The sequence below is a fragment of the Psammomys obesus genome, unplaced genomic scaffold, assembly GCF_907164565.1.
Source record: "Psammomys obesus unplaced genomic scaffold, mPsaObe1.curated_primary_1811, whole genome shotgun sequence".
NCBI classification, from domain to species: domain Eukaryota; kingdom Metazoa; phylum Chordata; class Mammalia; order Rodentia; family Muridae; genus Psammomys; species Psammomys obesus.
The window spans coordinates 16,228,326-16,256,151 of record NW_026592510.1 but is presented as its reverse complement, the minus strand read 5'-3'; the positions used below and the strand labels follow the sequence as shown (position 1 = coordinate 16,256,151).

Below are 27,826 nucleotides of genomic sequence, written 5' to 3'. Positions count from 1 at the left end.
CCCATAGCAGTTCAGTGTCCAAGTGAGTTCCATAGTAATGGGAACAGGGACTGTCTCTGACATGAAATGATTGGTCTGCTCTTTGATCACCTACCTTAAGTGGGGAGCAGCCTTACCAGGCCACAGAAGAAGACAATGCAGCCAGTCCTGATGAGACCTGATAAGCTAGGATCAGATGAAAAGAGAGAAAGAACACATCTATCAGTGGACTGGGGGAGGGGCATGGGTGGAGAAGGGGGAGTGAGGTTGAGATTGGGAGGGGAGGAGGGAGGGATACAAAGTGAATAAACTGTAATTAATAATAATAAAAAAAATCTATAGTGATCATAACGTTAAATGGAAAAAAAACTCCCTCTAAGTTCAGGACACTACAACCATGACCACTTTCAACACTTCTAATCAACACAATGTTTAAAGTTCTAGCTACCACAATAAGACAAGAGAAGGAAATAAGGAAACACAGTAAAAAAGAGAGAAATCAAAGCATCCCTTTTCATAGATGATGTGATTCTATACATGAGAATTCCAAATTCTAGCGGGTAACCCTTAGAGCTGATAAACACTAACCAAAATGTCAGGTTACAAAATTTACATTGCTAAATCAGTTACTTTTCTATATACCTAACATGGACATACTGAGAAATATATTGAAGAAACAATTCCATTCTCAGTCAAATCAAATACACTGGAATAAGCCTACCCAAGTAAATGAAAGACCTGTATAATGAAATCTTTAAAACACTGAAGAAATAATAGAAGACACCAGAAGATAGAGAGAATGCCCATGATTATGGGTTAGCAGGATTAATAGTATGGAAATGGCCATCTTAGCCAAAGCAATATGAAGATTCAGTGTAATACCCATCCAAATTCCAAGACAATCCTTCATAGAAATTGAAAAATAAACCCTGAAATTCACATAGCCAATAACAGAGCAGTAAAACCACTGGAGGAATCACTATTTATGACGTCAAGCTCTACCATAATGCCACAGTAGTAAAACAAGCATGGTACTAGCATAAAAAGATATGTACATATACAAAAAAAATGTATATATATATATATATTTACAAAATTCTAAATCCAATATGCCCATAAGCACGTAAAAATGCATGTGAGACTCTTCAAACAAAAATTAATCAAAAGGGATGGGAAAGGAAACTACATATTCAAAGGGAAAATCTACCAGGATGATATTTCAATTTCTAACAATCTATAACACCTCCAAAAATGGCAACCATGTTTGTAAAACAAGCATTAATGCAGCTTAGATCACAAATTAACCTTCACACACTGATAGTGCAAGACTTCATTCAATACCCTACTTGTCAGAAGTCCCTGCTGCTAATATACATACATAGAATATATATACCTTATATATTATATATATGCTAGTTATGGGGTACCCTTTTGATCAAAATGGGAGTCCCTAGGAATCCGCAAACAAGACAAGATAAAGCTGTTGCTCTAGTTGCCCACCAGAACACAATGATATGACCTTACTTCTGAAGACAACACATACTTCAGTCATGAAAGGCTGAGGAAATCAAGCTGGTACTGACTTAAAAGCCTTCTTTCTGCTTTCTAGCTTTTGAAGAAGCAGAAGGTGCTCTGGACATCATGTGGGAGAAATGTCATCAACACTCTTATCTAGCTGTGAACTTGTGAGCTACAGCAACAAGTTCAGAGAATACAGTATCAAACTTCCTCCAAAGATTTACATCTTTGCACATAAATCAGTGCATTCTCAGTCCCCTTTGGAGAAGTTTCTTTTTTAGAGAAAGATGATTAATGTAAAGATTCACAACTGGCTAACATGCAGAGAATAAATCTCTGCGGAATGCTTAGCTATAAGTGGGACTTGCATATGAAAACCCCTCTCCCAAGGCCCAGGAACATCATGGAAGAGGGGTGAAAATATTGTAAGGGCAATACATCAGGGAAGACTGCTATAAAATCATGCCTTTTGACCATGACAGGTTCACTGTACTCATGAGGTCATGGTGGTTGTGGTTAACAAAAACACAAGACCTGGACAAGAAAAAGCCTGTCAACATTATAAGCTGCATACAGGAGGAGCACACATGCTACCTCCATAAGAGAGCTATTAGCAGCTGATGGCTGCTGGGGGAAGAAGAGCCAGTTTTCTCCAGCTGATGGCTCCAGTGGGCCATTGGCTCCACTCAATGGCCCAGTGAGTGGCTACACGTTCACGTGCCTGTGGGCAGCCTTCACTGGATTCAATGGGCCACAACAAATTTAAAAGTACATGAAATTGAGAGGAGAAGGCACATGGATTGAGATCTGATCTGGGAGGAATCAGAGGGGAGAGAGGGGTTGATTACCATAACAGTACACTGGACATATATATAACATTCTCAACGAATAAATACATGTTTCAAAAATTCAAACTGAACAAAATCATGTGAGATGGCCTTTATTAAGCTTTGTGTCCTAATTTACAGCTCGGTATTCCACTTGACAGGTGGGCATGGCATTCTAGAACACAGTTCAGAGCGTTGGAGGGGACAACCTCAGGGAACAGAACAGCTCACTCTGCAGTTACTCTGCAGCGTCACTGATGGACAGAGTTTAAGTAACTACTGGTCCTCTTACCAAATGAATATTCTAGACAAATTGCTACAGTGCAAAGCACCTGATTATGACAGTTACAGAGAGCTTGCACTTAGATATATCCTTTTAATCTGGGATACAAATTGGTGTCAGATTAAGATACATGTTTTTTTATCTGTGACATTAATACTAATGAATCATGTATGTTAAGAAATCGACAGAAGAAGAGATTATAGTGGCACACCACTGTGCTGGTAACTATAGGAGATGTGTAGCCATTGCTGGAGAGTTTCTCTTCGCTCTGCTGGCTTTTTATGAGTTCTTCTGAGATATCTTCATTGCAACTGTCTTGAGCTCGGTGTATTCATAAAGACCTTCCTCACCCCTAGAGAGGGAAAAAAAATTGCCAGTCAACATGACTATGCACTGCAGTGTAAGTCAAATATAATCCCTGGCAACATGGTATAAGTTTTTTCTTGCTTATCTGACTAGGGACAATGTAAAATATTTACTGAGTACACAGTACCTCCTACAGTTGCCAGCCAACCATAAGCTTTATGACCTAACAAAGTCTGCAATGGAGAAAACTATTCTTGTCTTTTATTTTAAATAACTGCGTACATGGCTCAGTTTCAGAGACGATGTCTATTGTGTGCATCACACTACTTGACCATATGACTAGCACGTAAGTCAACCTGATCAGATTTTATCAGGCCATTAGTGAGGGAGGTGCAGTTCGCGCTGCACCGTATGGTCTCTGAAGGGCACTGGAATAAACCACCAGCTGCGCTGGAGCCTGCTTTCACCATCTGCATTGTCACAGAAGGATCAGTAGGGAGAAAACGCCCAAGATCCACGTTCCTTCAGGGTGGCCTGTTCTTCTGAAGCTGCAGTTAAAACAGGGTGTTTTGATTCCGAGCCAAACAACCATCTAATCTTTGCTGGTGGAATTTGTTGTTGTTGTTTTGGGTTTTTGGTTGGTTGGTTGGTTGTTTGGGTGGGTAGGTGGCGGGGGTGTTTTGTTTTGTTTTTGCTTGATTGTTCTGGTTTTGGAGGGCTTTTTTTTTTTTCTTGTATTTACTTTAAAAAAAAAAAACAAAAAACTAAAGATTGGCCTGACTGAGGCTTTTCAGATTTTAGAAGATATTGGTTTTCTCTATTATTCAACAACCAAACCTTGGGCAGAGTGCAGGAAATCATACAAAAGAAGGGGTAGTTAGTAAGACCTGGAGAGGACAGGAGCTCCACAAGGACCAAATATATCTGGGCACAGGAGTCCTTTCTGAGACTGATTCTCCAACCAAGGACTATGTTTGGATATAACCTAGAACCCCTGCTCAGACCTAGTTCATGGCAGCCCAGTATCCAAGTGAGTTCCCTAGTGAGGGGAACAGGAACTATCTCTGACATGAACTCAGTGGCTGGCTCTTTGCCCTCCCCACACACACACTGAGGGAGGAGCAGCTTTGCTAGGCCACAGAAGCATTACAGCCAGTCCTGATGAAACCTGATAAGCTAGGATCAAATGGAAGAGGAGGAGGACCTCCCCTATCAGTGGACTTAGAGAGGGGCAGGAAGAAGATAAGGGAGGGAGAATGGGAGGGAGCTATAGCTTGGATATAATGTAAGTAAACTGTAATTAATATAAAAATTTAAAAAAAAAACATTCCATACTACACTTAGAAATTATTCAAGCCAACCCCAAGTGACTAAAAGCCAAGTGGAGTCTCTCTGCGGGTACCACGGTAACTTACTAGGCTTTTACCTGAAGCCAGTTGTGGAGATTATGACTTGTTTCCACCCAGTGGATGATATAACGCGGAAGGATTTCACTTAGCTAGCTTCTGCATGGTTTGGATTAGATCAAATCACACATATAAAGGACTCTTCTCAGAATCAACCTATAAACGCATATGCTTGCAAAACGTCTGGATTTTGATACTTCTCTGCCAAGCCGCCTCTTGATTCAGTTGGGTATATAAAAGATGTCTTATTCTTCTGAGCAATCAATAATCCCTTTATATTGATTGTTTTTTGTATAATTTGAATTTCTTAAAATACTTCTTGAAAATCTCAACAGCATGTTTTTCACCATAACTAGAGGGTCTGAGAAAGTTTTCTAAAGCCCATTAAAACGTAGTGTTTTAATAAATAGTTCATGTCAAAGAGGCAGACAAATTAGCACATAATTTTTACCAAGCTGTAAAAATTATTATTAAGAAGATAAAAATTAATGTGAGTTCACTATAAGAGGCTCTTTGGGAACCCTGCTTCCAATTTTGTTAATTCCATTTTTCTGTCTTTGAGAATGATCATATTGTAACTTTTGGAGGGAGTCATTAGAGGGACCACCACAGTTATTCTCTGTAGACATTTTGCAGAAAATGCCTTATTTAGCAGATGCACCTTAGGTAGACCTTACCAAAAGCATATCAGTTTGAGGTATGGAAACCTTCATTTATTTAAGAGGTATATTTGAATACCTAGAGTGTTTCAATATTTATTTACATGCATCTCAAGATTATGTGTGCCCCTTTGCCCACTTTCTGAAAATGTTTCCCAATAGCTTTTATTCCCATATACCACGGGCAATCCTTAGCAGTCAACAACTTAGTTACCAAGATGGGGTACAGAGCATGGCCCTTTCTGGGTTGTAGGAGCTTAATAAAATATTCTCCATCTACTATTGCTTTTCTGCACTTAGCGATTGCTTTCAAAATTTAAAACACTATTTGGTACTATAAGTGGAGTTTACATGGTAATAAAAATGGATCAGTTTCCTGGGAGTGGAAATCCTTTTCACAAAATTATGCATGTATTGTAATATGAAGTTTAACTTACATTTCTCGCCCATTTCCAGACATCTTGAATCCACCGAAGGGGCACTGAATAGCGAGAGACAAATAGCAGTTCACCCTACAACAGAGAAGAGAAGGTTACTATAGATAACAATTAACTCATGCCATGATTTCTAAATTGGAAGTTTAAATATTCAGAGATCTCCTTAAGAACTCCTTTGTTTCAGTCTAATATGATCACTGAGATAAAAAGCAATGCTGTGATTTACAATGCAGAAAGCATCCACTTGTATTACCTAGAAATAAAAGATCCAACTATAAGCATGAATAGTTAATTTTTTAAAAAAGGTTAGTTTGAATCATTACACAGAGAAGAAACAATGTACCACAGAAGGAAGTGTCTAAGGCTGGAACTGAAGGGCTTTCTTTAATGCTCTCTGTGCAGGAAACTTTGTGATGATTTTGAAGTTCATACACTGAGCAGTGCAAAATCAACTCTTTTGGCAATTATAATGTGTCAGTGATTCGTTTGTTTCATTCATTGATCAATACAAGGTTTAAACAGAAGTGATGGAGGGAACTGGGCCTAATTAATCAGTCTGCTAATCAGCTTTTGGAAACACTTTGAAGATGTTTCTACAGAAAAGTACAGTGTTAATTGTGAACAGAATTAAAGAAAATCTCAGAAGTAGATCAAGGTCATGGGAGAGTGGTGACTGCAGTAATTCTGCAGGCCATGAACAATCATTTTAATGCTGATGTAGACAGGATAATGATCTATGTTTTATAGGGCTGCTGTTAACCTCTGCAGGTGATTTCTAAGAACACATGGTACACTATAAATTTTTACGAAATGCAAAATATGAGTATGTGTGAGTTGGTAACACTAAATTTACTAGTACTTTTATCGTAGGGAGAAGTCTGTTGATCATTAGTTGCACTAACTATATGAGAATTTAATTTAATTCCTTTAAGAGATTCGAGGAAAAATAACACTATGAAAAAAAAACCCAACAAGATTTTGAGCTCTGGCACTTAATGCTAATTGGTATTCAAACATTATACAGTAGTTTTAAAAGGTTCATTGAATAAAAGATCCTATGCCCAGCATAGATCACAGAGACATACTATGATTGAGAGGTTTGATTCATAAGCTCATCCCTCATTTAGTTGTTTATATATATTTTTTCTTTTTTGTTTTATTTATTATTATTATTATTTTTACACTTTATTCACTTTGTATCCCCCCATAAGCCCCTCCCTCCTCCCCTCACGATCCTACCCTCCCTCCCCCTTCTTTATGCATGCCCCTCCCCAAGTCCACTGATAGGGGAGGTCCTCCTCTCCTTCCTTCTGATCTTAGTCTATCAGATCACATCCGGAATGGCTGAATTGTCATCTTCTGTCGCCTGGTAAGACTGCTCTCCCCTCAGGAGGAGGTGATCAAAGAGCAGGCCTATCAGATTGTGTCGGAGGCAGTCCCTCTTCCCATTACTATGTAACCCACTTAGACACTAAACTGCCATGGATTACATCTGCACAGGGGTTCTAGGTTATCTCCATGCCTGGTACTTGGTTGGAGTATGGGTCTCTGGGAAGACCCCTGTGTTCAAATCTTCTAGTTCTGTTGCTCTCCTTGTGGGATTCCTGTCCTCTCCATAACCTACTATTTCCCACTTCTTACATAAGATTCCATGCACTCTGCCCAACAGTTGGCCATAAAGTCTCAGCATCTACTTTGATAGTCTGAAGAGCAGAACCTTTCAGAGGCCCTCTGTGGCAGGTTCCTAGGTTGTTTCCTGCTTTCTTCTTCTTCTGATGTCCATCCTCTTTGCCTTTAGGGATGGGGATTGAGCGTTTTAGTCAGAGTCTTCTCTCTTGATTAGTTTCTTTAGATGGACAGATTTTAGGTTTATCCTATAAGTCTATATGAGTGAGTATATATCGTGTGTGTCTTTCTGCTTCTGGGACAGCTCACTCAGGATGATCCTTTCCAGGTCCCACCATTTACCTGCAAATTGCATGATTTCCTTATTTTTCATTGCAGAGTAATACTCAATTGTGTAGATGTACCACAATTTCTGCATCTATTCTTCAGTTGAGGGGCATCTAGGCTGTTTCCAGATTCTGGCTATAACAAATAAGGCTGATACAAACATGGTTGAGCAAATGTCCTTATTGTGTACTTGAGCCTCTTTTGGATATATGCCTAGGAGTGGTATGGCTGAATCTTGAGGAAGCGCCATTCCTAGTTGTCTGAGAAAGCACCAGATTGATTTCCAGAATGGTTGTACAAGTTTACATTCCCACCAGCAGTGGAGGAGGGTTCCTCTTTCTCCACAACCTCTCCAACATGTATTGTCACTTGAGTTTTTCATCTTGGCCATTCTGATGGGTGTAAAGTGAAATCTCAGGGTTGTTTTGATTTGCATTTCCCTAATGGCTAATGAGGTTGAGCATCTCTTCAAGTGTTTCTCTGCCATTCGATACTCCTCTACATAGAATTCTCTGTTTAGCTCTATTCCCCATTTTTTAATTGGATTACTTGGTTTGCTTTTCAGTTTCTTTAGTTCTTCATATATGCTGGATATTAGCTCTCTGTCAGATAAGGGTTAGTGAAGATTCTTTCCCAATCTGTAGGCAGTCGTTTTGTTTTGATGATGGTGTCCTTTGATTTACAGAAGCTTTTCAATTTCATGAGCATACACATGCGGGAAAATACGTGGAGGCTGGAGGTGAAGGTCAAATTTTGGGGGGGAATTTGTCACTTCGTTTTCTCTCCACCTTACCTTTGGAGACCCTATCTCCCACTGAGCCTGAAGCTCACCAATCTAGTAAAGTTGCCTGGCCAATAAACTGCAGGGATGTGTCTTCCTCTGGCCACAAGGACAGAATCATAAGCACAAGCCACCATATCTGGCTATTGCACAGAAACTAGAATGGAACTCGGCTCCTTCTGCTGGCATAGCAAGTGATTTCCTTGCTGAGCCACCACCTCAGCCCACATTATACATTCTGAAGTTCTTAGATGATCCGGCCTGAGAACTCCGTCTCTGAAATGCAGGGACCGCAAGCATCTCAGCTTGGGTTTTTTTTTCAGACTATGGACTATTCACATAGATTTCACTGGTTGAAAAGTCCATATTTGAAAACACACAATTTGAAATGCTCTAAAATACAAACATTTTAAACAATGTGTTGGCATATTTCAGCACATTTTGGATCTGGCATTTTAGGGTCAAGCTGGCTATACTCACTCGTACTAACATAGAAAAGCTGAAAAGGTTTTTGTAGAGAGCGTTAAAGGTCTACCTCCTATCATGATCCTGATAACTTACTTAATCTGAGCAAGCTCCTGATTTTTAATCACAGATAAGGCTTGGGTTAAGAAATCATAGGTGTCAAGTAAGATAAATGATGAATGTAAGAAATACAATGCAACTCTGAGCGAATAGTTGCTAACTGATGACTCTGACTTTGATAGGAGAAAAGGATTTTTCAAGTTATCAAGATGGTCAAGAACTGCCTGGTTGTGTCTCTTAGGATGTTTTTCTGAGCCTAATTTTCCTTCACCGTGCTAAGAGAGAGAATGAAAAAAAAAAAAAGCTTGTGCTGTTGCCAGGACTGAGGAAAGGGAAGCTTGCTGAGAAAGAGGCTGCTGAGGAGAAAGTCCATGGAATGGAGATGCCTGGGGAAAGCAGCACTTTGAGAGGCACAGCCTGAGAGTTTCTATTAAAGTTAAATTACAAAAATCAAAGAACAGACTAAATCAAATGCTAGAGAAAAAGCTGGAGAGATGGCTTAGAGTTAACAGTACTTGTTGCTCTTATGGAAGACTAGAGTTTGTTCCCAGTACCTGTGTCTTGTCGTTTGCAACTGTCTGTGATACCAAGTCAGGCAAATCTGATGCCTCTTCTGGCTTCTGCATGCACCAGGAACTCTCACATGGTGCACAGGCACACATGCAAGCAATGTAGCCGTATACATGAATTCAATTTTTATAAAGAATTGAGTAATACTATGTCTATTCCAGGTTTACAGCTACTGTGGGTCACAGAGTGAGTTCAAGGCCAGATTGAGCAACTAAGTGTGCTCTTGTCTTATGTTAAAAAGCACTAGCAGTGTATCAAAGCAGCTGCTGAGACTCATAGCCAAACTTTGGGCAGAGTGCAGGGAATCATATAAAAGAAGAGGTAGTTAGTAAGACCGAGAGAGGACAGCAGCGCCACAAGAAGAGCAACAGAACCAAAATATCTGGGCTCAGGGGTATTTTATGAGACTGATACTCCAACCAAGGTCCATTCATGGATATAACCTAGAACCCCTGATCAGATGTAGCCCATGGCAGCTCAGTGTCCAAGTGGGTACCCTAGTAAGGGGAAGAGGGACTGTCTCTGACATGAACTCAGCTGCTGGCTCTTTGACCACTCTTTGACCATCCTCCCCGAATGGAGGAGCAGCCTTGCCAGGACACAGAGGAGGACATTGCAGCCAGTCCTGATGAGCCCTGATAAGCTAGGGTTGGATGGAAGGGGAGGTAGACCTCCCTTATAGGTGGACTTGGAGAGGGGCATGGGAAGAGATGAGGGAGAGAGGGATTGGGAGGGAATGAAGGAGGGGGCTACAGCTGGGATGCAAAGCAAATAAAATGTAATTAATGTAAAAAATAAAAATTTAATTTAAAAAAGCAGAAAGCAGACTAGAAAAAAGCTTGTGGATAGAGGGTGTGCTCAGCTAATGTAAAATCTTAGGTTTGATTTCAAATATGTCAAATTGATAATAGCATAAATAATTTCTATAAGGTATACACATTGTCTAATATAAAGTTGACTACAACAATTTTTTCTTTCATCGCACATATTTTATAGCAGAGTGCCAAGTTCCCTGAAATTATCTAACAATACATATATTGAATAAATCTAGAACATTGACCATATTATAGTCAATATTCTCAATAAATAACTTGAAAAGCTAGATGAGGATAATTTGTTCTTGTTTTTATTTACAGAAACTACTTTTCTAACTGGTCAGAAATTTTTATGAAAATTCAAGTCTGGAGGAGGTCAAGACACCCTACCCATGTGGCCTCTACAGGAGAGGCACCCCTCCCTTCAGTGTCACTTACCACACTATCCCTGCCTGCAGAGCAGAAGACACAGTGATGGCTCTATCCAGGTCCTTCGTGAAGACTCCTGCTGCTAGACCGTACGTAGTATTGTTTGCTCTCTTGATCACTTCATCCATAGACTTAAACTTCATGATTTGTTGCACTGGTCCAAATATCTACCCACGAATGACACAAAAATAGGTCAAACAGCATAAACACTACATAGGCCTTAAATATACTACATATGCTTGTCTAGAAACCATTCTATATTAGCTAAGGTTCTGTCTCTCATCTAAGACCTACATGTCAGAACCAAAACAGATGGTCACGGCCAGTGATTGTGGGAACAGGTTGTATTCGTGTGTGACATTCTATGTGAAGCAGATGTCAATTGTAATAGGAGTGTTTGTTCTTACATGCTGTGACAAATCTGCCCAAAATGTAAGGACTGAATATCAGGCACCAAATGGTTTCCTGGTTTCTAGTCTATTTGAGTGGTACGGGGCAGTTAGTGGTCACTCCCTGTAGGCTGGGGACAGATCCTGAGGTTCTAAAGTCCATTATGAATAATGGGGAAGCATAACATCATGAACATTGTAAGTGGGAAGCAGGTGCAGCAGGACAGTGGTGGGTTTGCTCAGAGTCGCATCAACTTAGCTGAGACAGTGTAGGCTCCAGGCTCCTATTATGAAGCAGCAAATGATATATTCTAGTGAGAATTTTGGCGGAGCACCATAAATGTTCCCTTGAGTAGAGATTGTTTTCTACTTTATTATCCTTCCCACCCATGTGAATCAAAGTCTACAAGAAAAATACCTCTAATCAAAGAAGAATTGGCCAATAATTGCAGAAATTCAAATGCAGTTGAGGAGCGGGTTGATACAGACAACCAAGTATGTGTTGGATGATCCACATATGTATGTATGATTTTTTTTTTGTTTTCTTTACAGTTATTTCTTCTTCTTCTTGCAAAGCTAACTATTCCCTGTTTCTCTTTCTTTGTTGGTATTATGGAAGTAAAGAAAATAACCTCTCAGATCCTCTATCATATCCAGAACATGAGTATGAATTCATTGAAGGTGGAAATTATGATTCTTTGTAGTTGATTATCTGTATCTTCTTATTGTGGAGTATCACATAACAGTTTCATTGTCCAAGGCCAATGAAAATATCACTGCATATAATATAAGCTCTAAGACTCATGAGTATATCACTTGCCATTTTAATCATAAACTAGTTCCTCTTAGTTACACATTGACTATCTGTTTACCATCTTTATTGCTATTACTTAGACTGTGCTTCTCAGGACTCACCCTCACTTCCCTTACAAGGCCAGTCCACTCTGTGAGGATATGTTGACTTTTTAATGTCACCTAAAGAAGCTAAGCAAGAAAGAGGACTCTGGGTAAGATGCTCAATCCTCATTCAGAAAGGCAAAGGGGATGGACATCAGAAGAGGGAGAAAACACGGAACAGGACAGGAGACTACCACAAAGGGCCTTTGAAAGACTCCACCCAGCAGGGTATCAAAGCAGATGCTGAGACTCACAGCCAAACTTTGGGCAGAGGGCAGGAAATCTTATGAAAGAAGGGGGAGATAGAAAGACTTAGAGAGGGCAGGAGCTCCACAAGAAGAGCAACAGAACCAAAATATATGGACACAGGGATCTTTTTTAAGACTGATACTCTAACCAAGGACCATTCAGGGATATAACCTAGAACCCCTGCACAGATGTAGCCCATGGCAGCTCAGTGTCCAAGTGGGTGCCCTAATGAGGAGAACAGGGGCTGTCTCTGACATGAACTGATTGTCCTGCTCTTTGATCACCTCCTCTTGAGGGGGGAGCAGCCTTACCCAGCAACAGAGGAAGACAATGCAGTCACTCCTAATGAGACCTGACAGACTAGGATCAGATGGAAGGGAAGGAGGACCTCCCCTATCAGTGGACTAAGGGAGGGGCATGGGTAGAGAGGAGGGAGGGAGGTTAGGATTGGGAGGGGAAGAGAGAGGGAGTTACAGGTGGGAATACAAAGTGAATAAACAGTAATTAATAAAAATAAAATAGATCTTAAAAATATTTTATCATCTGTCATTTCAGTCTGTCTGTCAGAAACTTTTTGCAGGTCACTTAGAATGCTTACTATTTAATTTTGATCACCAATAACTTAAGACTTTATCATCAGGTGCTTCCTGGGTGTATCAGAAAAGGAGCTGAGGATTTTAGAGGGACACACAGCTTGCACACAGAGAGAACATGGCAATCACAGAAATAGAACCATGTGGAAACATTACCTCCTCTTTGGCAATGCGCATCTCATCAGTGACATTGGAGAAGACCGTAGGCTGGACAAAGAAGCCTTTGTTGCCCCAGCGTCCACCACCACACTCCAGTTTGGCTCCTTCTTTCTTCCCACTCTCGATGAGATTAAGTATTTTATCATGTTGTTCCTTGTCAATCTAGTTGAAAAGAAGCCACAGGGAAAAGAGTGACAATGAAGATAACATGTAAATGAAAGCTTCAAAATGCCAGGATATTAAATTAATCATTCATATTAAATTAATTATTTAAAAAAGGTGACAGGCATTCATTTCATTTTTCAGTATGCTTGCTTTCTCATGAATTTTCAGAAAAGAAACCTTTAAAGTATGTGAGTTTAGCGTTACAGTTAGGTAAAAATAGAAATTGGTGACATAAGAATATATGAAGTTTTCATACAACTATTTTTTAGTCACTTGGCAAAAATATAATTGTTAATGATTAACACATTGGTCTGGAATTTTAGTCCTGAATGAAAAAAAAAAGAGTAAAATGAGAAAGAGGACTTTGATTTAGATCCAGTAGGCTCATCACTTGCGAAGGAGATGCTCTTGACTCTCAGAGGCCTCTTCTTCAGAGGCAGAGTCTGTGCATCCCTAAGTCATGCATGACCTGCCATCCCTTGGGCATCATATTGGATCATAGTTCAGCACAGAAGGTTGCATCCCATGTTCTGCTGCTAACATGTTCTGCTTCAACTATGTCTAAGCACATGGCAGTTGACATGAATGTGAAACATTTTAACTAATATTTTCACATAACAAAGGGTGAAAAAAAGGTCAAAATTCTGTTTGCTAATGTCAGAATAACCCAAATCTTTCCACACTGCATTGGAATGTGGGCTCTTCCTGTTCCTTCAGCTCTCATATAAGGGGGTCAATGATTATCTCTTAGATATCATATCATTGTTGAAAACAGCATATCTAAGGTGTGACTGGGGGCACACTGAATACAAAACAAAACAAACAAAAAAGCAGAGATTAAAGCACTAAAAATAGGGTCAGTTCTTTGCCTATTCAACGTGTCTCTTGTCCTGACTTAAAAATGGCATTCTTCATATTCTTGGACTCTGCCGATCTCCTCAGTCTTTCAAGCACCCGAAGAGATCCCATGGCTTTCTAAATGCACTTAACTCTGCTTCAACATGGATATAGAGTAAATGCTAGCCACAATCAGTTTTAATTTTAGAAACAGTATGTGATACAATGTTACTATAAAATCTCTTGTGCACGTCACTCGAAGAGATATTTCCCAAAGAAAGGCTCTTTATTTCCAGCCTATAATGGAATTCTAGTGGTTGGCTTAAAATGAGGGACATTGGTATTGCTACATATCAGTTAATATAACAGGACTAAGTGGCATTCTGTGGTTTATAAGGTTTCAGATTGACTAGTGATAAGCTTGGCTTTCTTTATCAATTTCTGGCCCTCTTCAATAATTTTTGTGTGTATCAGAGATATTTATTGTTTCATGGACCACTTTAGAAAATTCTATAAGTCATGATATTGCTGTAAGTTATAATTTTATTCTTTGAATATAAATTTTTTCTGATTCCTTAGATTTGATGTTTTGAAAATCAGATAAATCCAAGAAACACAAGCATATCTGTGAAAAGCACATATTTGGCAAACATGGTCCAATAAGAGCATTGAGAATAGATATTAAAATACATTATTTCATTAATTCAATTGAAACAGCTACAATATAACCCTTACATTGTCGTGTGAGGAACATTATGAATTTTAAGGCAGAAATTTTATAATAGCCATAGAATCAGGATATCTTTTGTGAGTGTCTTCTATATATGACAGAGAAGCTGCACCCATGAAATCTCAAAAAAAAAAAAAATGTGTTCACCCAACAAAACCAAAAATTCTAGGCCTAGGGTTTTTTTTTTTTCTGAGACTGATACTCCAACCAAGCACCATTCATGGAGATAACCTAGACCCTCTGCACAGAGAGAGCTAGCCCGTGGCAGCTCAGTCTCCAAATGGGCTCCCTAGTAAGGGGAACCGGAGCCGTCTCTGACATGAACTCAATGGCTGGCTCTTTGATCACCTCTACCTAAGGGGGGAGCAGCCTGACCAGGCCACAGAGGAAAACTGTGAAAGACAGTCCTGATAGGCTAGGATCAAATTGAATGGGAGGAGGTCCTCCACTATCAGTGGACTGGAGAAATGGCATGGGCTGAGATGAGGGAGGTAGGGAGAGTGGGATTGGGAGGAGATGAGTGTAGGGTTATAGCTGGGATACAAAGTGAATACATTGTAATAAATAAAAAATTATATTTAAAAATTTGTTCGCCTAAACAAGACCTACACAATGATAAAAGCAGTTGATAAGCCAACATTGTTGGAAATAAAATTCACAAGACCCTACCACCAGAGGAAGAACTAGAGGAAATTAACAGCTGAGGACTGAGGAATCATTTTTGCCAGAGAGGAATCAGTGATAGGTTATCCAGTCTCAAGCAGTAAACCCTCAGCACATATACATAAGGGCCATACCAAATGCACTCAGCAGGCTATATTTTACATAATATGTAGACATATGTGCAACAGTAATCCACAATAAAGATTCTATTAAACTTATGAGAGGTGGGGGAGGGAGACAAAAAAAAGAAGAAGAAGGGGAGAAGAAATTCAAGAATGAATGAGGTACAGTGTATCATATTTAATGTGAAATAGTGATGCTCCAAGGTCAATGTCCAGTCCCTGGAGCACAGCTTTCAGGAGCGGCTCTACAGAACTTGGGGATATCAAGCAGCTCCTGCTTGTGAGGTTTTCCTGTTCACTGTGGGTTGTACATCAGCATCCCTTCTTCTTCCCACTAGATATATGTGGACCCACCCACCCCACCTTGCTATAACAACTTAACCTGTCTTCAGATAAGGCCAGTGTCCCATATTGAAAGGTGGGGTCTGCTTTGGGTTTAATATCACTGTTATAGAGCATGATCCAGAGGGAGGAGTGAACCCAGAACCAAAGGTCTAAAATCTTAAACAACAGATCATAACAAAGATTGAATAAAAGCTGTGGAAGAGGAAAAAGGTGACCTTTGGGTGACATAGACAAAGACATTTATAGTTACAGTAGATCTAACTACACAGAAAGATACCTAATCTCTCAGGGAATACCTACCTTTTGATAAATAAAAGGAAAAGTTTGTGAGAAGAAACCAAGATCTTCAAGGACAGTTATGACCTAATTACATCAGAGAGGCTCAGAATCCTGCAGAGGATTCAGGAATGGTGGCTGAAGTGAAGGACTGATTGTGAGGGAGAACTGGCAGATCCGTATACAACTTTCAGACTAAAATTTGTCTGTAGAAATTAAAAGTTTTACCAATTGAATGCAAAAAATTAACAGCATTTTAAATTTTACTTTTGTGTGTGTGTATGTGTGTGTGTAGTGGACGTGCGGTTGGCATGTATATGAGTGCAAGTGGGAACAAATGCATATGTGTGCACCTGTGTGTAGAAGAAGTGCATAAAAGTGCATGCATGTACATGTATTTACATGTGTGTGGATGTCAATGGCTTTCCATTTCATCAATGGATGCAGGCTCTCTCACTGAACTCATAGATCCAGTCTAATTAGCCAGCTCATTCTCTTGACCACGGGGATTACAGGTGGGTCCCTACACACATCCAGCTTTTATGTGGGTGTTAGTTCAGAATTCTGGTCTTCATGGCTGTCTGACAAAATGTTTTATGTCTGGATCCATCTCCCCAGCCCTTTTTTCTGTACTTAATTCCCACATGACATCTAGAATGTTTCTGGATATTTTTTTAAATGGCCAATAAAAAAAACAGGATGATGTCTTTGCTATTGGAAGTCAGATTCTTTAAATCATCAGTTGAAGATATCAGCTAATAACAAGCTAAGCTTAATCAAAATTAGGCATAAAATGATTGGTTTTCCTTCTGAAGTGCTTGCCTCTTCTAATCTTTACTCACCTGAGGACCTTGATTTATCCCCGTGTCCAGAGGATTTCCAAGAATGTACTTCTTAGCTCTCTCAACACTCCTTCTCACAAACTCGTCATAAATTGACTCCTCCACAAAAAGCCTGGATGCTGCATCACCAATCTGACCCTGGTGGAAGAACACCCCTTGGTGTGCAAACTCAACAGCACTATCCACTGCAGAGGAGACATTCACAGGAGAGAAGAAATATTTTCTAAAGAAGAACGCACACATATATTTTTCAGATAAAATATGGTCATAGAAAAAAGTGATAAATCATTTGATCATATATAGACTCAATATATTCCATCAGTGAGAAGTCATATAATAAATTAGACTTGTTGACCCTTTATTTACCATAGAAATAATATCAACAAAAGGAATCTGAAAAGACAGTGTCTGCTATGACTCCTGAAGAATGGAGATTTTATAATAAGATTAAATGTCATTGCAAATAATTCCATAATTACTTCCATTTTTTTAGTTCTTCAGGTTTTAACTAGGTGACAATAGAAATCTGAACTATCTATTTTCTTTAATAATTTCATAACATTATTGAATGTTTTGGTCAATAAAAAAGTTGTCTTTCTGAAAATGACACTCAAATAAACAAAACTCACTACATCAGAACAATTCATCCTCCCAGCCTTACTCTAGAAAAAAACATTTCCAAAATCTAGCTGAAGCCTAAAAAATAAAAGCATACAAACTCTTCACTTAGTTTAAATGGTTCAATGTGCCTAGATTTTTGTCTCATGATTTTGTTGATTCTAAACAAAAAAGAAGTGTTTTTTAATGTTTGTGTCAAGTTTATAAATGAGGACTACATGGCTCATGGCTGTAGAAACTGTGTGTGAATCTGTGCGCTAACAGTAGATATTGAAAGTAGAGTGAGGAGAATTTACAGAATAACAAACTAGGATGTTGGTAACCAAGCAGTAAACAATATCTCCAGTAAAGGTTACAATGGTGAATTCCATGTACAGCAAGTTCTGCAACATGGAACGATCAAAACACATCGTAGATTCTACATGTAGTCCATATATACAACCTCAGATTGACACTGGGAAGTAGCAATCTATGCCAACCCAGAACAAAATCTTATCTGTGTATAATTTACCTATATTATGGAACAATAATATAGGTAAATTAAAAGCCTTCCAGAGTCACCACGGACTCTAGTTAATTCCTTTCACCCTGAAGCAAAGTCACTTGTCAGACTCCAGGTGACTGTGCGACATTATCAGGCATCAGGAGGAGGAAAGTGAGATGGCAACAAAGGGTTTGAACTCACAGTCAGCATCCGCAAACACAATGCAAGGGCTCTTTCCCCCAAGCTCCAGGGTGACCCTCTTCAGATTGCTTTTTCCTGCGGCTTCCTTGATTAATTTGCCAACCTGAAATCAAACATCAAAAAGGAGAAGGCTTAGTGTGTTCTCGTGTAAATAGGCTCATTTAATACTCTCCATTGATAGGACATTTGTGGTACCATTCAATATCATTTGGAAAAACCATTAAATAGTGTTGTTCAAGATACTGGCACCTTCAGGTGTAAAAGCCTCCATCATCAAGCCTGCAAAGGCAAGATAGATCAGAAAATGTTCATGGGCTGGAGAGCAGACATCACAATTGTGAGAGCTGACCTCATGTGTGAAGCGACAAGGTGTTTGTCTGTTTTTGTTTTCATTTTCATCAGAACTTCCTCTCTTATTTGATCAGGGATCCTCGACAACACCTGAGGTGTTGTTATCCCCTCCCTCTAGCGAGCTTCAGAAATCTCTGTCCAGCCAAACTAGCATTCTCTTCAGCCTGGACTACTTAGGCTTGGTCCTTTCTTGGGGGTCAGCTCTTAGCACAGACCTTCCTTAAGCCCTTCTCTGATGACCTAGACAGACATGATTCTTTTTCTCCTGAGGAAGCATGTGAAGATGTACCCAAGTCAGCCTAAAATGGTGTCGTGCATATTTGTATAAGCCTTCCAAATACACAGTCACTGCTTATTTCATTATTTATAACAGTAGGCGGCTCACTGTTAATCTTCCCTCACCCCCTTCCCTCTACCTACCCTACTGCTCTCCCCCTTCTCAAATACATGCTGCTTTGCACAGAGGATACAGAAAGAAAAAAAAAAAAGAGTGGTTTTGAGCTCTGTGTTTTTACCACACTTAGCTGGAATTCCAGTGTTCTCTTTTCTTCTTTAATCCTAGTTACTGCTTTGGAGAAAAATATTTTTGTTGTATTATTTTATTTATTTTATTCTTTTGCTTTATTATTTTTTGATCTTTTTCTTTTTTAAATATATAATTTATTTAACTTTATTTTATGTGCATTGGTGTGAGGGTGTCAGATCACTGGAACTGGAGATACAGACAATTGTGAGCTGCCATGTGGGTGCTGGGAGTTGAACCTGGGTCCTCTGGAAGAACCGACAGTGCTCTTAAACACTGATGCTTTTAAACATTGTTTAAAACTCTTAAACAATCCTTTTCTGTCTAGGGTAATATCTATGATCCTTTTTGGTTTTGACTCATGAATCCTCTTTTAATTATTATTGATTCTTCATTAAATATATTGAGAACACAATAAGCTAAAATGGTCTTTACTTGCTTTTTTAAGGAAAACCATTGTAATTTTTTATTGTCTGGCTGGCTTTCTTTTCCTACTCCACATGCTGGAATGTTATAAAAGGTTTCTATTTCATCAGAACAATAAGATAATATTTAAGTCTATGTGGAGACTGAATTGCTATTGGGCATTAGACAATAAAGGATTAATTTGCTAAGATTTTTCCATTTTTAAATATTTGTGAATAAATTTAACTCTATAATTAGATCAATAGAAATAACTAAGTGGTAGACATGCTTAGGGAAACCATACCTGAAATTTAAACTTATACCCAATTATTTTTTCACACTCCCTCCCCCGTCTCTCTTCTTCCAGTCCTTCCTTTTTGCGTGATTACCTTTCTTTTTCTTCTTCTTTTGCCTTTTCTTTCATTTTTATGAGAGTATCTTCTTATGCAGCTTAGTCTGCCCTTAAACTTAGGATCCTCTGGCTCCCACCTCACATCTGCTTGGAGTTCTTGTAAATTCCACTATGTCCAACTGCTATAACATATTTCTTATGACCAATTTAACTTCAGGCAATTAAGAATTTTATCTTTTCTCAACAAAAAAATTTCTGTATCTTTTTTTCACTTATTCTTTTTTTTAACATAGATTTACTCTAGAAATTCATCTATCATAGCTAGCTGACTATGATAACTTTTATCTTGGGGAATGGAAAATATTAGAAGAAACCTTCTAAAAAGTACCAGTGATAAAATAACTGAAGTGGAAACTGGTTAGAAACATGAGAAAGAAAGGATTACTGGCGTTATTATTATTTTAATTGAAGTGCGCATGCAGATGGCTAATAAGACGTAGATTTGAGTTTTCCCAGAAAATAAGAAAATGATCTTTAGCCTATGATTTCATCTCCTTACACAGAAAAAGTAAAGTGTTGCAAGTTTTCTTAAGGGACTGTCAATAAAGACAAAACAGAACTTTTAAGTCTGTAGTGGGAAATGTTTTCATTATATTGTTGTATTGTTGCATAGGGCAAGAGTAGTCATGCCTTCACCAACACCAAAGAGAAGCTGTCTTACACAGTGTGGTTGGAGGTCTATTTTAAATGCATGCAAATGACACCAAAGCTTTGTTAGAATGGGTCTCGTTGCTATGATGATTATAAGTTATCAGTACCTCTTACATGTTTGCCAGCGTCTCTAAGCTAACAAGTCAACCTGACACTTAAAGCAACAAACAGAAAATTAGGGTCCCATGTGAGTTTGGGTCAGACTAGTGGTATTTTTGTTCACTGTGGTTTCTAAAATTGATGCTGCTAATGTTTTATTTTTCAGTGCTAATTCACAAGCAGTTTTACATCTTTCTGTGGATAACGCTGAACAAGAAAGTCTTTGAGACGAACCAGGCAAAGGGAGACAGGCTAGCTAAGTGGCAAGGACATTCACATCCATGATTACATATCTCAGACAATGAGAACACAAACAGAAAGACTTCTAATTCCTGGCTGCTTCAGACCTAAAGATAAGGCATCAGGGCAGTGCAGGAACATTGGGAGTCAGGGAAGAGGAGCTTATGCCAAAGCCGAGGGAAGTGAAGATAAATGACAAATCAGGAGGTGAAAGGGCACAGTGACACACCTCCTAAGTTAATGTGAGAAAGTAAGAGTGGGAGGAGGAAGAAGAAACTGGGAGTATTTCACAAACACATCATCATTACTGCTTCCTCAGAGGGTGAGAAATGTCTCATTCTGCCAGCTCTCGCTTTTACTATGTGACACTGAATAAAGTAGATATCACAGTTCCTGTGCTTGTCAAATAAAGAGCTTCAAATTGTGGGAAAGAGTTTTCTGTTTTCTGAGATAGATCCCTCCTTTTTGAACCCAGAAGTTGCCTAGTCTTTTAATTTCGTTGTTTCTTAACAGAAGGTAAATGGGCATAGAAATAGCATTACAGGAATGACAAAATGGCCCAGAGCTGAGGACAAGTTAAGACAATAACACAACAAAGCTGCTGCCAGGATCAAGAAACATCAGCCTCTAGCAGAAAACTTGGAGAAGTGACCCTGGGCTCAGAATTGCTCATGACACCTGTGTTACAGAGGGTGTGGGATTCCAGGCTGGTTTTGGCCTGCCTGTTCCATCTACTGTGCTTTCAACCTCCCCTACAGCGTCACTGTCACTAAAGTTATCAGCAGAGCTTGGCTACCCTCTCATGAATGTGTGGTTGGTTTTACCTATCTCGGAGATTTACATTATACACTTTTCTACTGTCTATAAAAAAAAAAATGTGCACATACACACACACATCTGAAAAAGTGAAAAAAAATTAATGCCTTGTTATTTCAATTCTCTATGATGTTTTAAATCAACTTCAATGTAACTAACTGCAATTTTAAGAAAATTAACTTATCCTCAGCCCACTATGTAGAACGTTCTTTCTCCTCAGTCTTAAACGTAGCTAAAACTGAAATTATCCCTAAAAATTCTGAATGAGTTCCATGTTTGAATGAGTTTTTCTTCTCTTGGTCCCTTGAATAGAACTGTGTAAGTACCTGGTCACTTCTCCATCTTATCTGTTTCTTGTGTTGGCAGCTCATACTTTGATTTATGCACACTCATCTTTTATCCCATGCCAATGATGAATGCAGAATCTTTTCAGTTGAACAGCTTAATAACATTACCAACAAGAAGGGTGACTCAAACATGCCTTTTCTTGAAACAGCATAATGTCTACATAGTCTTTTGTTTGTAAGAGAAACTCATGCAATCCCCAGAATTATATGTTCTACTCCACTTCTAGTCCATTCTCTCCCCTTGCTGAGTCTTGTTATGACTTGTGTTTGTGGCTAGTTCCTGTTCTTCACCTTTGTTTCTCTTCATGGTGAAGCCAGGCACACTAAGAACTGAGACTTGGCCAGTAGGACAAGGAAGCAGAATTTGTCTCTATCTCAGGGTATGTTGGGTAGACAGTCCCATAAAAGGAGCTACCATTTAATTTTCTCAATCTGGAGGCAGTAATTGCATTGATTCATACAAATCACCATTTTGTGATTTGTACTTTATATTGTAAACTGTGCTAATCATCTGACAGCCTCAAAGTCTATATTTCTCCTAAGAGATGATAGGGATTATACTAAAAATTATTTACTATAGTCTCCCTGAATAGGTATTTTCTTTTATCCAAAACTTATTCACTTATGCTTCATAAACATATTTGGAGTCTAGAATAAGTAACAAACCATTGAAGCAATATTTTAAAAGAATGTGCTGGCTGAGAAGCGCTTCAGAGAGCATGCATCTGCATCTTAGAGATGACACATTCAGAAATTGGTCCTACCTCTGTTGGTCCTGTGAAGGACACTTTGTCGATGTCCATGTGAGAGGAAATGGCTGCCCCTGCAGTTGGCCCATAACCAGGGACAATGTTCACCACGCCAGGAGGAAACCCTGCCTACAAGTTGAAAATTAAGCAGTTAATATATCAAGAATTTAATTCATAAATGACCTAAGTGAAAGACCCAGGCTGTTTCATTATGCTCTCCTCGGGAGCTCTTTTTATTTTTATTTTTTCAAAACAAAACAAAAACAAAAAAACTCATCTAAGTGTATTTGTTATTTATTCATTAGTGTTTTTAATTTCTCGTCCATATGAAAATACCTCCTCCAAAGGTCATAATCCTGAGGGACAATATGTTCTAGGGACAAGTCTGTCATTACTGGCATATTAGTTGCTCCTTATTTGCTATGATAAAACATTGGCCAAAACAAAATGGTGAAGGAAAGCCTTTATTTGATTTATAGGTTATAGTCAATCATTGAGAGAAATCAAGGCAGGAACCTGGAGTTAGGAACTTTATAAAGCAAAGGCCATGCAGAAATGGTACACTCTGCCTTAACTTCTCTAGCTAGCTCAGCTTCCTAGGAAAGCTCACCAGCCTAGGAAATAGTACTGTCCACAGTGGGCTGGGCTTTACTACAATAGTCAGTCAAGAAAATGCCCCAACATGGCCACAGGCCAATCTGATAAAGACATTTCTCAACTGAGGTATGCTCTTCTTAGATGGATCAAGTTGACAACAAAATTGTTACAACTGAACATCACTCGAATGATTAGCTGTGTCAAATTTTATAAAAGGAAATCAAATTGGTAGGATATAAGAGTGTATGTTAAATTACCTATACAGAAAATTAGAGTTTATTGTCACCACCAGTAAAACTAGGAATACATTGCGTAGTAGCCTCCAACCTTTAGAGATATTTAAACTAAAATAACTTTAAGAAAGTTTACAGAAGCAACCAGGCCAGTCATAAGCTGGATGGTGGAGATATAGATCAACATTTCAGCATTTGAAGGAAGGTGGTATTTTCTTGTGCACTTAAGTTCATAAGTTTTGAACAACGTAAGTGATAGTTTACAAGGTGACTGCCTGTAAGCCTCTGATTTGTGTGGACACGCATTTGTGCTGACAGAAGGCCCAGCCGACAGCTCTGCTCTTGTCTTCTGCATGACTGGGCAGGAGCCATGTATGAACAGCGAAGCTCACAGTCCATGTGAATGAGGCTTATGAGGAATCCTGAGTTAGCCTGCGTATGTAGACCGTGGAACTTACCTCTTTTATCAAAGATGCCATATGAAGAGCAGTGAGAGGAGTTTGCTCTGCTGGTTTGACAACCACTGTGTTCCCACAGCTAAGGGCAGGTGCTATCTTCCAACTGAACATAAGCAAGGGACCATTCCACTAGAAATCAAATTGAACAATGGACTCTTTGCATCACTCAAAACCACATTTCTTAATAATGCCTGCCATCCTGATCACAGCTGAACAATACTTTAGAAGTTATAATTATCTAGTTTATTTTACTTAAGTTCATAAAAGAAACTAGTAAAGTATTAAAGATACTAGTAAAGTATCAAAACCAACCATATAGGAGAAGGGAACAGGAAAGAGTTACCAAATGTAATCAAGGCCTGTGGTTTTCATTCTTAAATGAAGGAAATATAAGAAAAATGCTACTGCATGGTTTCAAATATAGTGAAGTATATTAGAAGTTACTTGTGTTTTAAAAGTGTGAAAAACTCTTCCTATTTCTCCCTAGAGAGCACTTAGTTGTGTTTTATATAATATAATTTAGAAAAAAATCATAACCAGGAGATTTTGTGTGAATTTGCGCTAGAGAGTGATCCCAGGGCTTTAAACATGTTGAATGTGTTTTCCAAACCAGTGACCTAGGCTCAGCCCAGGATAAACAATATTGTTAAAAGCAAAGGAAGTTCATATCCAGGGGGTGAGTGCTTGAATTTGGATCTTTGCAAAACCACTGGCCAGCTGTGAGAAATCAGATATACAACTACTTTTCTACTTATGCATTTATCACCAATGAGTGATGAAAACAAACTCTCTACTTTACATGGATGTCCTCAGAACATAAATCCATTCAGGGCTGGAGCATTTTACATTCCTGCCTAGCATATGTGAGGACCAGGTTTAGACCGCCATAACAACAGAACAAAACAGGGGAAATTAATGTTTAGACTTATTCAATGCTACTCACTGGCAGAGTAAGATAGAAGTGTTTAAGTGTTTTTAAGCCTTTGAGGTAATGAAAACTATCAAATACACTGATACATTCAGTCTCATTAAACAAGAATCACTATCATTTCAAAAACCTCAGGACATTTCCTATGTTGTAATTTAGCCTTTTAAATTATGTCAGCTATATCTGGCCATTGTCTTGTGTGTTTAATTTAGAGGAAATCTGGTTCCATGCAGAACATGACTTTCTGACAGAAAAAATTTGAGTACCCCACCCTGCTTATCTAAAGGTACAATGCCCAGGCCACGCACTTTTCCTATTGTCACAGAGATGATTACTTCCACTTAAATCAAAAGACATTTCTAGGATCTGTACAGTCTTGCTGCTGCTACTGTGCCTGGTGAAAAATCTCAAGAAAGAGCCTCCAGAAGTCTCAAGAAGAGAAGTGCTGGGGTGACAAGCCCTGCTGTGTCACACTGAAGTGGAGTCACAGCACAGATGAGCCCTTATAAACCTTTGTCATGTACTTATGAAGCATAGCTCATGGAAGCAGAGCATAGCACGATTTCAAAAGTGACCCATGCAGTCAACACTTAGGGTTCAAAGGCTATAGCAATACATCAAAGGGTTTCTGGACCAGCTAGCACATAGTCAAGAAGCTCAGTTATAGGACAGTGAGCTTCAGGCAGTCATGCTTGTTGAGTTTACTTCACACACAGGCATCACATCAGCTTCACTTGTGTGGAGATGGGATTCATCACCAGATCACTGGAATTAGATCTTTATTTCCTCCATTGAGAGTCATGATGGAGAACTTACAGGGATGATTTGGCCACACACCCCAATAGGTTCACGTCTTGTGTAAGTGAAAATGTTTCCATCTGGAAAACAGAGCAGACATATCACTCATTAAAGGCAAATTGGCTGTGCAGGCATGGCAGGGTGATGTGTGGTTGATATGAAAGGAGCAGCACAGCCAGTAGCAAAAGGGAAACAAAAGATCTAGCTACAGTGTTAATAACATAAACAATCGAGCCCTCAAACGGTAATTTGATTCTAAAGACTGAGGTATGTGAAACTAGTTGACAAGATGGGGAAAGATCTGATGGGCAGTCAATGTCATTCCTTGTATTCTAAGATGGCTGCCTTCTATATCACCCTGTTCACAGAGTGAAACAGAAAGGAGTCAGGAGGTGAGATCTCCCCCGGGTAAGGGCTGAGTTCCCGGCATCTTAATTTTCCAGAACAAACTTTTAAAAGGTAAATGACTTAAAATAGCAAAGTATCCAGAGAAAGCAGGTTTTGTTTTTTTTTTTCTACTGACTAAAATTGTTTAGTTTTCTTTTACCTTTCAAACAGACATGTAATGCATGTTAGCCTATGGGAAAAAAAAATGTTCCTGTAGTGAAACATGGTTCTTTTCCATCTGTGTTCGGCCAGCTCCTGTGCTGTTCTTTGATGTGGTTATCATGGGAGTTTTGTTGTTCTGTGTTTTGTTCTGGCTTCTACAGGAGCCTATTGCTACCAAAGTACTTTTCCTACATGACCTATAGGTACTTTAAACAGCTTCTTCTTCTTTTTTTTTTTTTCCTAATAGTAGATTAAGAACCTCAGACCAGCCCCGTTCATGGTACCTCAGCAGTCTCTTATCTTCTAACTTTCTGCCAACCACCTCTCACACTAAATCTTCCACTCAGGCTGGAAGTGCACAACAGGCACAGAACTGGAATTTAACTACTTGAGTTCCTAAAGTCGTTATGGTTCAGATGAGAAACTGTCCTTAGTGCTTCCCAAATCTTATTCTTTTTTCACATGAAATGTTCGCCATATGTTTGTTTTACTGCTTTCATACCTTACAAAGTAATACTTATATAACATTTCCATGCAAAGATTCTTTTGGGGTTGTTACTTTTAATTTTTTATTGATTCTTCCTAAATTTCACTTAATGCACCCCAACCCCACTCACTTCTTAGTCCTTCTCTTCCGCCCTTCACCCTTTTAACCCCCCTTCCTAAAAGAAAATTTTTAAAATAAATTTTAGAAAATTCTCCATGGAAGTTTTGGTGTGTTACAATAAGCACCTTTGTCCAAAAAGCTTACTTGCAAGCGTTCAAGTATGATTTGAGGCCTCTGAGTTCTGCACTGTCAACACTAGACCCTCACCATGACTCCTTGTAGTGAGAATTTTTGGTTTCTTTAAGAAGTCAGAAATATTATGTTAATATGCTTTTGTTTTAACTCCACGTGTGGAATATGGGGCTGCTTCAGATATACGAAAACAGCTAACTATGATTTGTTTCATGCTCTCGCAGGCGTGTAATTTTCCCAGCTGAAGATAGCTTATGTTTGGAATTCTGGGGATTCTGGAGAGGGTATTTAAATTCCAGAGCCACAAGAGAGGTATGATTGCTGTTTGTTCCTCTTTGCTGGTTGCTGGTTGGAGATATCCTGGCAAAGAGGAAAATCAAATTTGGCCCAAGGAATGTTACTTCTTTAATCATCAGGAAGTAGTCTAATGTCTTCTTTCCCCTCTAACCTTTTTTCTCTACCACCTAGTGTTGGTGGATTGGAAGGGATAGAGATGGTGTAAGATGGTAGAAAGAAGAATCCAGTCAAGTGGCCAAAAGTCCAGCTACAGTGGTACCCAGGTGTAGAGTTAAGCAGATTGGGAAATCTGGTTAAAATGCCTTGGAGGAAACAGCAGGAGACAAACGGATGGATATTCTGCTTCAAGACCTCAGAAAAAGTTTTACTGTGGCAGCTACTGTAACACCCTCCAAAAAAAAAAAAACTTGCTCTTTGCTCCCAGAGGGGTTTTCTGTTTTTTTCTTTTTCTTCTATATTCATTCTCAAAAAAGATTGGAAGAATGGCTGAGCAATTGGAAAAACTTCTGAGTAGAAAGGAGGAACCTGAGAAACAAAAAATGGGTGAAATGGGAAAAACAAAAGGGTCACTCTATT

General features: G+C 39.0%; 1 protein-coding gene across 1 annotated transcript in view; it reads right to left on the bottom strand.

The window, feature by feature from the left end:
* Nucleotides 1-2,421: 2,421 nt before the first annotated feature.
* LOC129681732 (aldehyde dehydrogenase, cytosolic 1) overlaps nt 2,422-27,826 on the bottom strand; it is a 40,040-nt gene continuing 14,635 nt past the window's right edge. The window contains exons 5-13 of the mRNA XM_055613829.1: nt 25,684-25,745; nt 23,940-24,068; nt 22,667-22,780; nt 18,059-18,161; nt 16,756-16,940; nt 12,773-12,937; nt 10,498-10,655; nt 5,416-5,490; nt 2,422-2,959 (exon numbers count right to left, since the gene is read on the bottom strand). Of these exons, the coding sequence (XP_055469804.1) occupies nt 2,887-2,959; nt 5,416-5,490; nt 10,498-10,655; nt 12,773-12,937; nt 16,756-16,940; nt 18,059-18,161; nt 22,667-22,780; nt 23,940-24,068; nt 25,684-25,745 (1,064 nt within the window). The 3' untranslated portion in view covers nt 2,422-2,886. The remainder of the gene's footprint in view (nt 2,960-5,415; nt 5,491-10,497; nt 10,656-12,772; nt 12,938-16,755; nt 16,941-18,058; nt 18,162-22,666; nt 22,781-23,939; nt 24,069-25,683; nt 25,746-27,826) is intronic.